The sequence below is a fragment of the Sitophilus oryzae genome, unplaced genomic scaffold (genome assembly GCF_002938485.1).
Source record: "Sitophilus oryzae breed Bouriz unplaced genomic scaffold, Soryzae_2.0 scaffold_1801_pilon_pilon, whole genome shotgun sequence".
In the NCBI taxonomy this organism is placed as follows: Eukaryota; Metazoa; Arthropoda; class Insecta; order Coleoptera; family Curculionidae; genus Sitophilus; species Sitophilus oryzae.
In genome coordinates this window covers 2,868,485-2,884,908 of record NW_022146504.1, presented here as the reverse complement: position 1 = coordinate 2,884,908, position 16,424 = coordinate 2,868,485, and the positions used below count along the sequence as shown (strand labels likewise).

Genomic DNA, 16,424 nt, shown 5'->3' with positions numbered 1-16,424 from the left:
CAGAAAAATTAATTCAATATATGTATAAGCAGAATTAAACAAGGTAACTGTTAATGTTGCTGAAGCTGATTCTACAATTTTAATTACGGAGGCTAAAAGGCCTTTTAAGGCCTCCGTAGTTTTGATGGAATGTTAAAAAGAACTATTATGAACATGACATGGAGCTACAGCGTTTAAAAATTAAAAAAAAAGAAAAAACTTGGACACATCCCTTTTAATTTCCCGAATTTTTTTTCCCGAATAAAGCCCTTTTTAAACGTAGCATAATAATCTAGAGCAATTAGATTAATTATAGGAATCTAGAGTTTTATTTCTATTTAATTTTATTGACTATGAAAATACATAATAAGCGTTCACGTGTTGTGCGAAATATTTAAAATGTAATAAAGATCGCTGTCATTTTATATGGGAAATGTCCTCAATCGTCATTTCTCAGCCAAGTGAACACCGTTTTCTCGATCATACGGTATATATTGGCAAAAAAACACTGAAAAGCACATATTTGTTTTCTACTGAAAATAATTCCAAAATAACTTGCAATCTGGCAACATCGAAGATGTGCGCATGCGTAGTATCTGTGACTATATGCAGCAAAAACTCGTTTCAAAAGATCAGCCACCGGATCCACACCATTACCCGTATTTATAGTGATTTACAGTAATTTTATTACATTATACGAATATACTCGTTGATTATTGGTCTGAAATCAATATGACAATAAATGTAATAGGAAAAAAAAATAAATGTGGCAACTTCACATTTTTTACAGCAGAGCTACCGAGAGCTACCTACTGAATCCTCAGCGCAAAAAATAAATTCCGGTAGTTTCGGGAGAGTAGAATATCCGGGAAAGTTGAGTTATTGAATGTTATTGGGGCACCTAACAACGCCCTAATTACGCTCTCCTTTACGCGTTAACATTTTTTCGGTAATTTTATTAACATTTGAAATTGTCACAACACAACACGACGTCGACGCCTAGTTCGAATTCTTTTTCACTTATTTTACCCGAAACGTTACATCACACAAACCTCATACCTGAGCGTTTTATAGTCTCAATAACTGCACTAGCAAAAAACTAAAATACTTTTTACGATTTCAATATTATTTTAATGCGATCAACATGAACTGTAACCGGGACGGCAGCATGAAATATACCGTGCTGGCAACTGTTACTTTTGGGTCGGAACCAGAGATATAGAAGTGGGAGAATGAGCTTCGACGAGTGCGCATCCAAATTTTTGTCGACGACAAGATGGCAGACATCTTCCAGGTCTCGCTGTCACTTCCCCTCTTTAATTGGCATCTATTTGTTTTGTTTTGTTTTTCGTTTGTGTTGTTATCTAGTTAAAATTTATTATTATCTCAATTATTCTAAACACTAATTCAAAAAGGCTTGTTGTATATTCATAGTCATTCTAAGAAAGCTAATACGCCGGGAATAATGATTAGTTTTCATGTGTAAGTTTATACAACATAATCGTGTTTACAGATGATTCAAAACTGTTTATTTTTAGTTTTCCTAAAGACGATTTGTAAAAATCGTGATTGTAATTGGGAATGGTCAAAAATAAGTGTATGATGTGGCCATTTAAAGAGGATGTTTTTATTACATGTGGACGAAAAAGATACTTGGAATCAATGTTCGTGCTTGTGTAAAACAGTGCACTCTTATAGTGTCCATGAAAGCACAAGTTCAAGTGACCAGAAATATATCAAATAAGATTGGTCCTTACTTGACAAGAAGATTATTTGGAGGAAAAGAAAACATAAGATAGGGTATTTTATCGAACAGCGAAAATTTAACACTTTTATTGTAAAGTTTGTTGTAGATAGTTGTAGTTTTGTGCTAAATATTTCTAACATTAGCAGCAGCCGTGTTCAGAGTGTCAAGAGGAGGAGAATTCAGTTAATTAGATTTATGCACAGTTACAGGTATGAAGGCTTTTTCAAACATAGTATCGAGTTCTATAGTCAACATTTTTAGTATTCCTACAACTGTAAAAACAAGGAACATTGGACTGAAAAAATGGCAAGATTTATATAGGAAGAAAGGGTATTATGCCAATAAGAAAATTAAATCTGTAGGCAGAAGTTTCTTATTTAAAAACTGTTATGGGCATATATTAATTTGTATCTGTGCCACAAATCACTGAGAAAAATCATATAATATTCATAATTGTTAACGAGATGATATTTAAAGAGTGTTAAAAATGAGATTATTAGTCATGAAGCTTACAATGTTACTTTGTTTCAATATTACACTTTTATTCTTGTAAAATCTATGATGAAGCTCAAAAGCATTTTGCAATGGCCTTAAATTGTGAGCCAGGATTTATAGCAAAGGTATTTGATGCAATGAAACTTAATCAGGGGATTGTCAATCCCATGTTTTTAAATAGATAAAATACAGGCCAAAGTTGACAATATTACAGTTGAGAAGAAACTATTTTATCTTAAAAAAAATTTCTTAAAATTCTGAGATCATATAATCTAATTTTCTTAATAATAAATTAGGCATATGTATGTTGTACATACAGAATTTTGGTATGGACAAATAAGGATCGACAAGCTTCTTTTGTGCAAAAAATAAATTATTTTTTGTAGTATTAAGACAAACGATAATGTGTTTTACAAACTTACCGAAAACTGTTTTTTTTTATAATAAAATATTTAGGAATAATTTGGGTTGTTTATCAATATATTAATGACTTGAATTTTGACAAATTGAATTTGTATCAAAATAATTTTACGAAATATAAAATTGATGTTCTATTACAAGACTGAGTTTTTTTTGTCGACAAAAACCAGGATAAATACTAATAATAATACCCATAATAAAATCAATGATGTTTATGTATTATGAAAATATTTGTTAGAGGACATGTTATGTAACAGTTTTTGTAACACAATTTGAAGGGACGAATAAAAAAAAATAAAACAAAAACATATTTTTTCTAGGTTTATATTAAAAATACAAGGTAAGTAATCATCAAAAATAATTATGAACCAAATGTTTTTTATGAATATACAACTTGAACAAAAAGTTGTTTAGAACAATTTTTACCAAATTTGCAAAAATCTTAAATTGAAACGCGTAATTCTGTACAAGTAAACATGAAATAATTGTAAATACTTATTTAATGGCATTTCGAGTGTTTAACGACGAAAAGGGCATCTGTCCGTAGCGTCTTTTGTCAGAATATTCGTATATTTAGTGTATTATATACCAATATTTGTACGCAGTTTTGAAACTGCTAATTAAATAAATCATATTAATGTTAACTAACCATAATAAATGATAGAATTTCACTAAATTTAAATTGCCCCCCGTATGGTTGAAAACAGCAAATTGATATTTGATTACTTATAGATTACCACCTATATACAAAATGACACGGAGACCTGGAATATGGCGCCCAACTTGATTAGACCTTCTGCGCATGTTGAAGCTCATTCTCTATCCCTTCTATTTCTCTGGTCGGAACTTACTTACATGTGTGGAAGTAAATCGGATAGGGATCTTATTAAGTCGGAGTGAAAGAAATGCGACGGTGTGCTGTTGCGGCATTGCCGGTACGTCTTTCCCTATCGGGTAAAATAAAATCACGATCGCAAACCGCTTATTTTTAAACGACTTTTTTTTCGAAAATATAACTAGATAAAATCATTAGATATGTTCCTGAGCATCTAAAATAGAATTATAAGGATATCGTTAGGATAATCAATTATTTTTAATAGATTTTGAAATATATCGATTCATTTGGAATTCAGAGTTCTAATAGCGCGACCATTATCGAATACCAACTCAAACTTAAACAAACTAAAACTTATTTTTATCACAATTGCAAGTGTTTCTAACTTGCACTTAAAAATTTTCAAGCTCTGGGGAAAATTACAACGACTCGTTAATAAATAAACATATAAAGTATCGCCAGACGTAATTAAATAGTGAAGCTGAACGCATGATGAAGGTACACTTTTCACTAGAACTTTAAGTACTAATTGTGGTACTAACGTGGTACTAACGTGGTACTAACGTGGTACTGATTGGGTCGACCGGTGCACTGCGACAAATCTGCTATATCCCCTTCCACGTCTCTTAGAAATGTGCGCAGTTTCTCGGTTTATTTCGTGCGTTTGGCAACGTGTTTACTGTTCCCTCTTTGTTCAGTACATTATAAACGCATTGTACTCTTCTTACATACGGAAATCTCGACCCAAGACTAACCTTTGCCTGCCCTTAGTATACTGATAATTTCTGATTTCTGCCGTTGAAGCGCTGCGGTCGGAATTTGTTGAAATCAACTGAAATGTACCTAGCCTATACACGTAAATATATCTTTAAAAAAGTATTTGATTCCTCTAACCTGTTGTTGCTTAGATCCAACTCCTCTAAAGTATCCGTCGCTCGTATGTACCTAGAGATTGGTCTGGCAGCCTGTGGATCTCCTATTCCGTTCCAGGCCAAATTCAATACTTTAATCCTGTTGCTTCTAGTCAAAGCATTAAATAGTCTCTTGTTGCCTAAAATGCATCTACGATTTACGTTAAACCTCGTAAACATTGTTGCCAAGTCTTTTTACATTGCGTCGTAAAAAATCCGCTCCAGGATAAATCGATATCTTCGATATACTTGTTTGCCATAAGTATTTTCTCTAAGGCTTCGCCGGATGCTTCGGTTAGGTTGTTGTGGCTGATATTCAGTTTTTTCAGTGACATATTTTCTGACAGTCCGTTTTGAAGATGTAGGAGTCCATGGTCGCCTATATCGTTGAAGCTCAGGTCCAACGATTTTATCGACTGGAGGCTGGCTAAGACCTTTCCTAATTTTTCAGCCCCTATACAAAAGAAAATTAGTAAAATACGATGTACCGAGTGTTTAATGGTTGCATCTCGAAAATTATTAGCCGTAGAGCCTGCGGAAAGAAATATTTATGACTAATAAGGTCATGAGAAATTGCTGGAAATGATTTTGACTTTCTAAAAATGTTCCTAGAGGGTGCAACTGCTATGGCGAATGAGAAAATTTTGCCTAGATAAGGTGTGCTATACATAATGGCATCATAATCATCTGTAAATTTCGGATTTTTTTTTGTTAGAACCATTGTGCTTTATCTACTAAAATGCAGTGGTGGGGGAAGGTTAGATCCGTTTTTTTAAAAATGTTAATAACTCCCGACTGGGTAATCGAAATCCAATAAACTACAGCTCATTTAAAAGAGCTCGTTTTACTCTATATTATACCATATAAACTATAATATCTAGCCTTTGCTTTCAAACTTTCAAATATCAAAGGTTTGAGGTGAGGTTATAATAAGTTGAAGCTTTAAAAACACATAATGTATTTAAGAAAACAGAAGAAATATGGCTTTAAATATAATATTTACATCATATTATCTCTATTACACCTCATACAAAGGAAAATTATTCATAATATCAATACATAGTTTATTAACGTAGTTTTCGTGTAGTTAATGAACGGGAAAAGACGTAGTTTTTGAAGAAAAACTACAAGTAGTTAATCTGGTAAATTACGTCTTAATTAACTACTTCCGAACCCTGCTTACAAGTTAATAAACATTAAGCGTTTTTTTATAAAAATTAAATACGATGTGTATGAAATTATAGCTGGTAGTAAAGAGTAAAAAACTTAAATAGGTAATTAGCGAAAAAAGGTAAAGTAAGGAGCGCTCTTTTAAACGAGCTTTAATTTATTGGATTCCAAATATCCACTCCGGAGTTATCAATATTTATAGAGGGTGAGTCTTAAATATGTGCAAATAAAGGTAGTATATTTCGACACCAGAAACACGTGTATGAGGTTTTATTCGCAAAAAAATTATTGAAAATTTGGAATTTTTTGAAAAAGTTTTGATTTTTTTTTTATTTTTAGTTAAAAAACATCATATCTTGATATTAAGGCAGCATAGGTAACAGATTAAATTTATAACAAAGGAAACCCAGAAAAGATACAGTGGTTCTCAAAATTTAAGAAAAAAATATTTTTTTTTATTTTCAAATTAAAATAACTCGGTTATTTTTACTTATTAGAAAAACGGCAAAGAAAATATGTATATGTTTCTTTTCTCACCCTGCATAAAAACAAATGTAACTTTCTTCTGCCAGTCCACTTTAGAAGGGAGTGTAAAATGGTTCAAACAAAAAAAAGTTCAAAATTTGCTGTAGATTATGATGCTATTATTTATATTACAAACTTATCTAAGTAAAATTCAAAAAACTTTCATTTTTTTATTTGCCATAGTAGTTGCACTCTCTAGCAGCCATTTTAGAGACTTGAAAATAATTTCCAGCAATTTCTCATGACTTTTTTAGACAGAAATGACAGAAATATTGTTTTTTGTAGCCTCTACGACTGATAATTTCGAAGATACAACCACAGATTATACACATTATAGACTTTGTTTTTTTCTTTATTGTCTTTCGTGGTTCCAATTTTCGGAATCGGGAACTAGTTAGGTTACTACTTTGCGCACATAGCACGCCCACTTATGACCTCTAAAATTGTGCACAGCGCCTGACCGCCACAGTTATTAGACAGATATCGGAAAACCGAATAGCGTCATGCAGTATTTACGCGTACATTATCATGGTTACGATATGCGCGAGTCAATTTTTAACGCAACACCCGCTAATAACGTTACCGCCTCACGTAATAAACGTTTTAAAATTGCTTAAATGAGCATGTGCGAGTATTTGACAACCGGGACCGGCCGGCGAGATCTTTTATTTTAGGTTATGTTTGAATTGTTTTGAATTATTACTTTAGTTTTATTAGGTAATTTGATACTTAAGTAGCTGGGATTAGTTTTAATTAAATGAATATGGCCCAAAATATGGATTCCACCTCTTCCAATATTAAAGAACCTATAAAAAGAGGCTTAGGTTTACAGCAGATGACGACTTAGCCCTTCTAAGAGAATTTGTTACTTGCTGCCCTAAACCCACTGGCAGATGTTGAACAATAAAGCACTGGAAATAAGCACTTTAGCCCTTTAGTTTTAAAATACCTAGTAAACAAAACAATTTCAAAGTTTTAAATTCAAAGTTAGGTTAAGTTTAAATAGCGGACGCGACGCGAACAGAATTCTTTCCGATCCGATAACTATAAATGAAGAGAGTTAATACCACCTCACGTAAAGAAAATAACACCTGGCCTTATTAACGTCCACGCACGCTATTCGGTTTAGCGATATCTCTCTATTACGCTGTTTATTGTTATTTTACACGAGTTTATTTTTGCGCACAGGAAATTTTACTTGTTTGCACATAGTCATAAAAAACAATTTTCGTACCACGAATTAGGGATAAGATTTTTATCTGTATACATATAGTATACCTAATCTGTGATACAACCGAGAGCTATTCTTAGTGGAAAACCCGGTACAACAAACTGTTAAACACTTATCTCAGATAATGCAAAACACTATGTACTACACTTACTACAATATATCTGTTTAAATACATCTACTGGACATTAATAGTTCTGGTAAATAGAAAAAAAATGGTAAACAGTCAATACGTTGGTGAACATTCATGTCATATTATAAGCTTTAATAAAAGCTAATACTTGCAAATCGTAGCAAATTATACCTTCCTCTCCAATTCTACATTCTCTCAAGCTTAAATAGTGCAGAGCAGTGTTTTCAACAATGGTGTCGCACAGCATAGATACCATTTCTACGTTCAACCAATTATCTTCAAGAATTAGGTTTGTTACACGCGAGTTTGGTTTTAGTGTTTCAGTTAATGCTTTAAACTGTTTGGAAGTTAGTCCATAATACTAAAATTTGATAAAATTAGTGCAGTATGAAAATTCTAATAATTAAATTTAATTCGATTGGATGTAGCTGTATATTTGATATTAAACTTTGAGTTACGTAATCGAGGGCGCAATTTTTAAATTCATTGTTGTCATAGATAAATGCAACAAGTTTAGATTGGTCGCGACCGTTTTACGCGATCTGGCGCTGCTATAGCGGTCGCTAAGAACAACGGCAAACAAAAACAGAAATAATTTTCTCTTGTCAAAGTCAGAATCTTCAAAAATCATAATAATCTTTCAAAATCTAAACCGCTCTCATTAAAGAAATTCCGAAAAGTGTTTATAGCGTCCATTTTCAAAGTAATTATCGCTATCTTGTGAGTTTAATTCAATTTTTATTTACTCCAACCGGTGATAATTGTGAAAAAGTGGCATTAAAAACTTAAAAAGCTGTGCTGTGTGTCGGTTTCCAATGTTTCATAGGTATTTCATACATGCGTCCTTTAATAAAATAAAGTTTCTTGTATGCAACACACTGTATTTTATTTATAAAATTAAACGAAAATAATAATAAATTTGAATAAACAATATTTGGCGATATAATTCCGGAAAAAGCCGAACCGCTCCGAAATTTTCAAAAGTTTTGGGTCGCGACCGTTGCAAGAAGAGCGCCAAATACAGTGTTTACATTGTCCTTATGGGCACTATCCAATCTAAACTTGTTTCATTTATCTATGATTGTTGTCAACCATGGATATATTCTACGCCGAGCTGATATAGATTTCAAATAAAATAGTTCCGGCCTCGGGCGCTAGATGGTAGTGCAATTAATTTTTAGGTCTTGAATATAGTCACTGTATTTTTAGGTTAAGAAGTTGCTACTAGTTATTGCCAGATGGCGTTTAGTCAGATTTTTTTTGTAGTTGCCGTAGTTTCCAACGGCCATTGTCATACTATTGTCGAATTCTCAAAAATATTGTCGTTGTCATACATAGATAAAAGAAAATAATCTTCTATTAAGTTGTCATAGCGCCAATCATAATATCAAAAATGATTATCAAAACGTTTTTCAAACTATAATTTGTTATATGTGTTTTTATTAGACAATTCCTTTTGTTTGTGGCCCTAAAAATATAATGTAAGTCTTTTATTTTTGCCATTGTTTAAGTACCTATTTATATTTACTCCATTTACAAAAAAAACTTTGGGCGTATTACGTTGGTCTTGTTTTATTATAATACACGATGTTTAAATATTTGACTTATAAATAAAAACTTTAAATAAGAAATAATATTTACACATGTTTGGCTTTAATTTTATTTAATAATTGTATAAATTAAATTGTTAAATCTTATTTTTTACACATCACAATTACACATTGTTATTAGTATTGTTGAATTTGTGTAAAAAATAAGATTTAATAATCAAATTTAATTATTTTAGAGTAAAATTCAATAAATACGCTCATTTAAAAAGCCCGCGCTTCGATCCATTTAAAACAAGCCCTACTCAATAGATGGCGCCACTTCTGTAGGACCATTTTTCAGTATGGCAGAGTCCATTCTTTTTCTAGCTAGGTATATTTTATATTCTTTGCTTTAAGCTTAAAAATGTTTACTAGCAGACCTCGCAGTCGAACATTGTTCATTTTAGAACCTCTTTTAATGCGAAGTGTACAAGTCAGCTTAACAGCCGTAAAAAGCTCATCGCAACTTGATTAAAATATTTTGAACGGGAAAGCGGTAGTAATAGCATGGCCCTTTATGTACCTTAAATACTGTTAAGAAAGTTTTGTTGATGTAAATAATAACTGTTTATATATTTATAATTAATTTATTTTTGTTTAGTTTGGTTTGTTTGGTTTTTCTTCTTTTTATTACCAAACTCTCTATACTAATTGACCTATAGTTTCTGGACCCAAAGATCTTTATTGCGAATTGATGTCCATAATTTGAATGATGATTAAGTAATTGCAGGTGTTATTTTTATGATACAACAGTCAAAGTTATGATTAAGCTAAATTAAAAGTAATATTGTATGTTATATAAGAAAAAATAATTATAAATTTTTTGGTGTATACGACACTATACACAATAAGAGATATATAGTATCTTCAACCAGAGGATACATGGCAATGACAGTTGAAGCATGTCATTTTAATTCACAAGTAAATAATATTCTTTGTCATTTTTTTATTGTCGTCTGTAGAAATCTTCCCTGACTCGTTGGAGATAAGCTTCATTCAGAACCTCGAAATCAGTGGAGTAAATTAGTAGTTTCAATTAGCCGTAGAATAGTAGTAGTATTTTTGTTCACCTAGTTATAATGTAAGCATTTAGAACGTCATAATTAGTGGTAGTAATTTTCAGTTAGTGGAAAAAGTTAACAAACTTTTGACATTTCCACTAATTATACTTCAAAATTTGCGAGGAATGTCATTTTGGCCTGTCAAGAAAAATTTTGGTTAGAAATCAGAAGTTTATTGTTTTATAAGCTAAATATTATGCTTTCTCTATGGATACAACCTAAGAACGGTAAACTAATAATTTAGGTTAACTGTTTATAATTGGATAATAAATAAAATTAGGTTAACTGTTCTTGGATACAACATGGATACAACCGAGGATACAGGAGACTAGACAGACTCATAGATAAATGCAACAAGTTTAGATTGGAAAGCCCGAGGGGTGTCTCACTATTGGAATTACCTGTACATTTTCTTGGCAGTCGCTGGCAGTCATTGGCAGTCTTATGGCAGTCGCCTATAATAATTACATGGCAATCATAGGCAGTCTTCTTCATAGTCATTGGCAGTCGCTTAGCAGTGGAAGGATATTTTGGCAGTACGTGTACATTTTTTACGCGAGTGAGACACCCCTCCCCAAGTAGCATTTTCACGACTTGCGACCACATGTTTACTAAACACAACGTTGGATTAGTTACAAAAAATAGTTAGCTCCCTACCTTGGGTATTAAAATAAATTTAAACGTTTTTATAACGTTGTGCCGACGTTGGACTAGTACTACAGCAAAGTAGAAGATTCTGCGACGTCGAATAAACGTTGTCTTGTAACCTTTTTTGCTTAAGTGATCTTTAGGTGATTTGGACAACGTAGTTACAACGTTGGATAATATAGAGTTTTCCGACGTCAGTTTCAGGACCTATTCCAACGTTATGCAAACGTCGTCTGTTTTACTAATTCCAACGTTGTTTAGATTTCCTTATTCTTACGTTGGTAGGACGTAGAGTCACTACCTTTTTGCAACTGTATTGAACCATAACCTTAAATCTTAAATTTTCAATTCATTGTTCTGTTCAGTCAGACAGTTCAGTGCTGTTTTTGTTTTTATAAAAAAAAAACTTAATTAAAATGGGACATAAGAAAGGTACATATAAAACTAAATTTAAATATACATCGACATATATTACCGACACTTCCTCGTTTATTTAGATTATAGAGGGCGGCACAAGCTAGACTCTAGAATGACTAAATTAGGCAATCTTGCGACTAGTATACTACCTGTTAAGGCCGAACTGCGACTTTATTAGTCCAGTATGCGACTACTCGAACTACTCCATCTTAATCTCCAAAACAACAAAGTTAAAGCCGCCATGTTGTTAAATAAGAAAATGTTTCGTTCTTAAAATAGCAATTCCTGCTTTTTGAATACATTAACTTGAAATATTTGACCCTAAAAAATACGCGGAAACAATTTTTTCGAATGCGAATAAATTATTCTCATTTTACTAAAAAAAAAATTCAAGAAAATTTTTAAAACTTCTTTAATTTCAAGGCCCATTAGTATTTTTTAAAGTAGAAACAATACATTTATCAATAAAGTTGTTTGCGTTTAACTTTTTACCTTGGGTAACGAGTTACAGAGTCGGTTAAAGTGTTTCAATAATTATGATCTTCAAACATCCTCCACACTTAAATACTTTTGTTTTGTTTTCCTTCACTGCCATCTGACATATGTCTCTAACTAAATTATAAATATAATATTTTTACTATAATTATCCCAATTTAGGATAAAACGCGACTTAGACGCCATATTAGTTTTGTATTTCTGTGAATTAGGATTTTAAACAACGTTGCAGTTTGTACTAAATTAGGCTGCTAGCCAACGTCGGTATCCAACGTCGTTTCGACCCAAAAATTATTCTCCAAACTAGTGCAGATTAGGGTTGGCACGAGGTTGTGCCGACGTTGCGCCCCGACGTTTGGTCGCGTGACACAACGTTGTCCCGACGTCCAAATGCTGCTTGGGTCGGGAAAGCCCGTATAAATTTTAGATCGCGAAATTATTTTGGGTCGCGACCGTTATACGCGATCTGGCGCTGCTATAGCGGTCGCTAAGAACAACAGCAAACAAAAACAGAAATAATTTTCTCTTGTCAAAGTCAGAATCTTCAAAAATCATAATAATCTTTCAAAATCTAAACCGCTCTCATTAAAGAAATCCCGAAAAGTGTTTATAACGTCCATTTTCAAAGTAATTATTGCTATCTTGTGAGTTTAATTCAAGTTTTATTTACTCCAACCGGTGATAATTGTGAAAAAGTGGCATTAAAAACTTAAAAAGCTGTGCTGTGAACTGTGAACTGCAAAAACCATCGTGGATCGTGGCATAACGTCGGTTTCCAATGTTTCATAGGTATTTCATACATGCGTCCTTATATAAAATAAAGTTTCTTGTATGCAACACACTGTATTTTATTTATAAAATTAAACGAAAATACTAATAAATTTGAATAAACAATATTTGGCGATATAATTCCGGAAAAAGCCGAACCGCTCCGAAATTTTCAAAAGTTTTGGGTCGCGACCGTTGCAAGAATAGCGCCAAATAGTGTTTATATTGTCCTTATGGGCACTTTCCAATCTAATGCACAGACTACCGCAAGCTGTTGCTAGGTTATTATATTAATTTTAATTGTGTTTTTTAGACATTGTGAATGATAGTAAACTAAAAAGTATAAAGTGTAATTGAAACCAATAATTTATTCCACTAATTGGGAGGCTCTGAATGAAGCAAGACTTGAAATAATTTGTATCATGCGTGACACCCTTGTGACACTAAATAAAACAAATATTTTGTGACAAGTACTAAAAGAACTTAAAATAAAGGTACTAGAATACAATATCGTTCAATAACATACAATATCGTACAATAACAATATTGTTCTATAAGATACCGTATGATCGAAAAAAAAACGGCGTCTAGTTGGCTTTGTAAATGAACATCGGTATCATTCCCCATCCCCATATAATTTTACATATAAAATGACAGCGATTTCCGTTTCATAGTCATCGCAGACGCCGTTTTTTCAATCGTATTGTATAGTCATTAAAGAACTTTGTACACAATTTGGCCCAAATTACCTTTAAATCAAGAGTGTCTGTTGCTAACGATTTTATTACTCGAGATATTGGAACAATTTCCATTTCCTTGCACATTCTTTTATATGCCTCGACTCCAATATCATCTATATCCGGAGTTGGATCTAAGAAAATCAATATTTATATAAAAATAATGTCAATATTATACATTTAATATAAAATATTTATATACAGGGTCCGGCAATAGTGCGTCCGTATTCATTTACTCCTAGAATAAAAAATTTGGAAATTTTGTTTAAGTGCAAACCTAAACTTTGTTCTAGCATATACTTCAGGAAAATATTTTAACTTCTATAGGGTGGCCTAAAAAAGTGTGAGTTGATTGGGATTTTTAAATGGAAATACGTATATTATTGTATTTTTGGTTTCCTTTCAGACCACTTAACATAATCCTAAGATATGAGTTAATATATTTCCATAGTTTCAAAGATATATTAATAAATAAAAAAATATATACAGGGTCCGGCAATAGTGCGTCGGGCATCTGTAGCTCCTAGAATAAAAAACTTGAGAATTTTGTTTTAGTGCAAACCTAAAGTATGTACCAGGATGTATTTCAGGAAAATATTTTAACTTCTATAGGGTGGCTCAAAAAAGTATGAGCGGACCTGGATGATTTTTTTTAAATGGAACACTCTGTATATTATTGCATTTTTGGCTTCCTTTCAGATCACTTTACATAACCCTAAGATATGAATAAATATATTTCCATAGTTTCAGAGATATTAAAAAATAAATTAAAAATATATATTTTTCAGCCCTTCTTAAAAAGATTATTAAAAATACCAAGAACTGTTCTGAAATCAAAACGATATTAGGTATTTACTTTAGATGGTCTGTTCTTACTCTGCTATAAATATAGTAATCGTAATTCATACAGGATGTTCAATATTCTACGCCAAACTTTCTAAAATATAAAATATTTTTTCTTTGTATTTTATATGGAACACCCTGTATATTATTTTTTTATTAGATGGAGAGTTTAAAAATGAACATTTATTGTATTTAGAGTATTTCAAAATTTTTAACGGTTTCGCAGATACACGCAGTATTATTTCATATGGCGCTTAAAATTACTGGGTGGCTTTGATAAAAATTAACTGTGGAAAATGCCATAGGAAATATAAAATTGCAAATATCTGCGAAACCGTTAAAAATTTTGAAATACTCTAAATATAAAAAATGTTCATTTTTTAATTCTCCGTCTATTGAAAAAATAATATACATGGTGTTCCATTTAAAAAAACGAAGAAAAATTATTTTATATTTTAGAAAGTTTGGCTTAGAATTTTGAACATCCTGTATAATTTACGATTTTCATATTTATAGCAAAGTAAGTACAGACCATCTAAAGTAAATACCTAATATAGTTTTGTTTTCAGAACAGTTTTTGTATTTTTAATAATTTTTTTAAGAAGGGCTGAAAAAATATATATTTTTGATTTGTTTTTTAATATCTCTGAAACTATCAAAATGTATATCTTAGGGTTATGTAAAGTGATCGGAAAGGAAGCCAAAAATGTAATAATATACAGGGTGTTCCATTTAAAAAAAATCATCCAGGTCCACTCACACTTTTTTGAGCCACTCTATAGAAGTTAAAATATTTTCCTGAAATACATCCTGGTACATACTTCAGGTATGCACTTAAACAAAATTCTCAAGTTGTTTATTCTAGGGGCTACAGATGCCCGACGCACTATTGCCGGACCCTGTATATTTTTCAGCCTTTCTTAAAAAAATATTAAAATTACAAGAACTGTCTTGAAATCAAAACTATAATAGGTATTTAGTTTAAATAGTCTGTACTTAACTTTGTTATAAATATGGGAAGTGTAAATCATACAGGATGTTTAAAATTCTACACCAAACTCTAAAATATAAAATAATTTTTCTTCGTTTTTTTTTTAAATGGAATCCCCTGTATATTATTTTTTCAATAGATGGAGAATTAAGAAATGAATATTTTTTGTATTTAGAGTATTTCAAAATTTTTAATGGTTGGGTAATTTTTCTTTCGTATTTTACCATATGAAATAATACTGTGTGTATCTGCGAAACCATTAAAAATTTTGAAATACTTTAAATACAAAAAATGTTCATATTTTAAATTTCCTTCTTCGTTCTATTTAAAAAAAACAAAGAAAAAGTGTTTTATATTTTGAAAGTTTGGCGTGGAATTTTGGACATCCTGTATTATTTAACACTGCGATATTTATAGCAAAATAAGTTTGGACCATCTAAAGTAAATACCTAATATAAAGTTGATTTCAGGACAGTTTGGTTTGGTTTGTATTTTTAATGTTTTTTTTAAGAAAGGCTAAAAATATATTTTTTTTATTTATTGATATCTCTGAAACTACCGAAAAATATTTACTCATATCTTAGGATTATGCAAAGTGATCTGAAAGGACGCTAAAAATGCAATAATATAGAAGGTGTTCCATTTAAAAAAATCACCCCGATCCACTCGCCCTTTTTTGAGCCACCCTATATAGAACAAAAATAAAACACTAATTCACCACCATACACCAAAACACTTTTACTTTTACACTGGACGCGCGTTTCACTAACCATGTTAGCATCATCAGCAGATAATCAAGGCTGATCAATCTCTTTTCAGTCTTGATCAAACCATTTTAGTCTAAGAGCTAGCAACGTTTTCGAGAAAGTATTTTAAGATGTCTGGCTCTTTGATATATCTTTTACTATGCTCTCTGGAACAGCATGAGGCCCGTCTGGCTGCCGATACCCGTTGCGTTTACTACTGCGCATCGGAAAAAGATCCTATATTTTTTATTAATTTAGTCCTATAAATTCTAGTATTGAACGTAAATCGAACATGTCTCCATAGCGCATGCGCAGTGCGTAGAGTTTCCGATCACGAACCGACAATTCTGGTAATTAAAAAAAAATATATTTAATACTTTACTGTCAGAATATAAACGAAAATAAAATAAAGTCTTTGCCCTGACGCGGATTCGAACTCTGAATCATCGGTTCGTGGTCGGAAACTCTACGCACTGCGCTATGGAGACATGTTCGATTTATATTCAATACTAGAATTTATAGGACTAAATTAATAAAAAATATAGGATCTTCTTTCAATGCGCAGTAGAGAACGCAACGTTTACCGGCAGCCAGACGGGCCGCATGCTGTTCTAGAGAGCATAGTAAAAGATATATCAAAGAGCCAGACGTCTTAAAATACTTGTTTTTCCATCCTTCATCCTTGT

At 31.8% G+C, this 16,424-nt stretch overlaps 1 protein-coding gene across 1 annotated transcript in view; it reads right to left on the bottom strand.

Annotated features, from left to right (window-relative positions):
* LOC115883011 overlaps window positions 1–16,424 on the bottom strand; it is a 32,053-nt gene that overhangs the window by 13,276 nt on the left and 2,353 nt on the right. The window contains exons 3-6 of the mRNA XM_030901283.1: window positions 13,171–13,292; window positions 7,615–7,804; window positions 4,587–4,841; window positions 4,371–4,527 (exon numbers count right to left, since the gene is read on the bottom strand). Coding sequence (XP_030757143.1) covers window positions 4,371–4,527; window positions 4,587–4,841; window positions 7,615–7,804; window positions 13,171–13,292 — 724 coding nt within the window. The remainder of the gene's footprint in view (window positions 1–4,370; window positions 4,528–4,586; window positions 4,842–7,614; window positions 7,805–13,170; window positions 13,293–16,424) is intronic.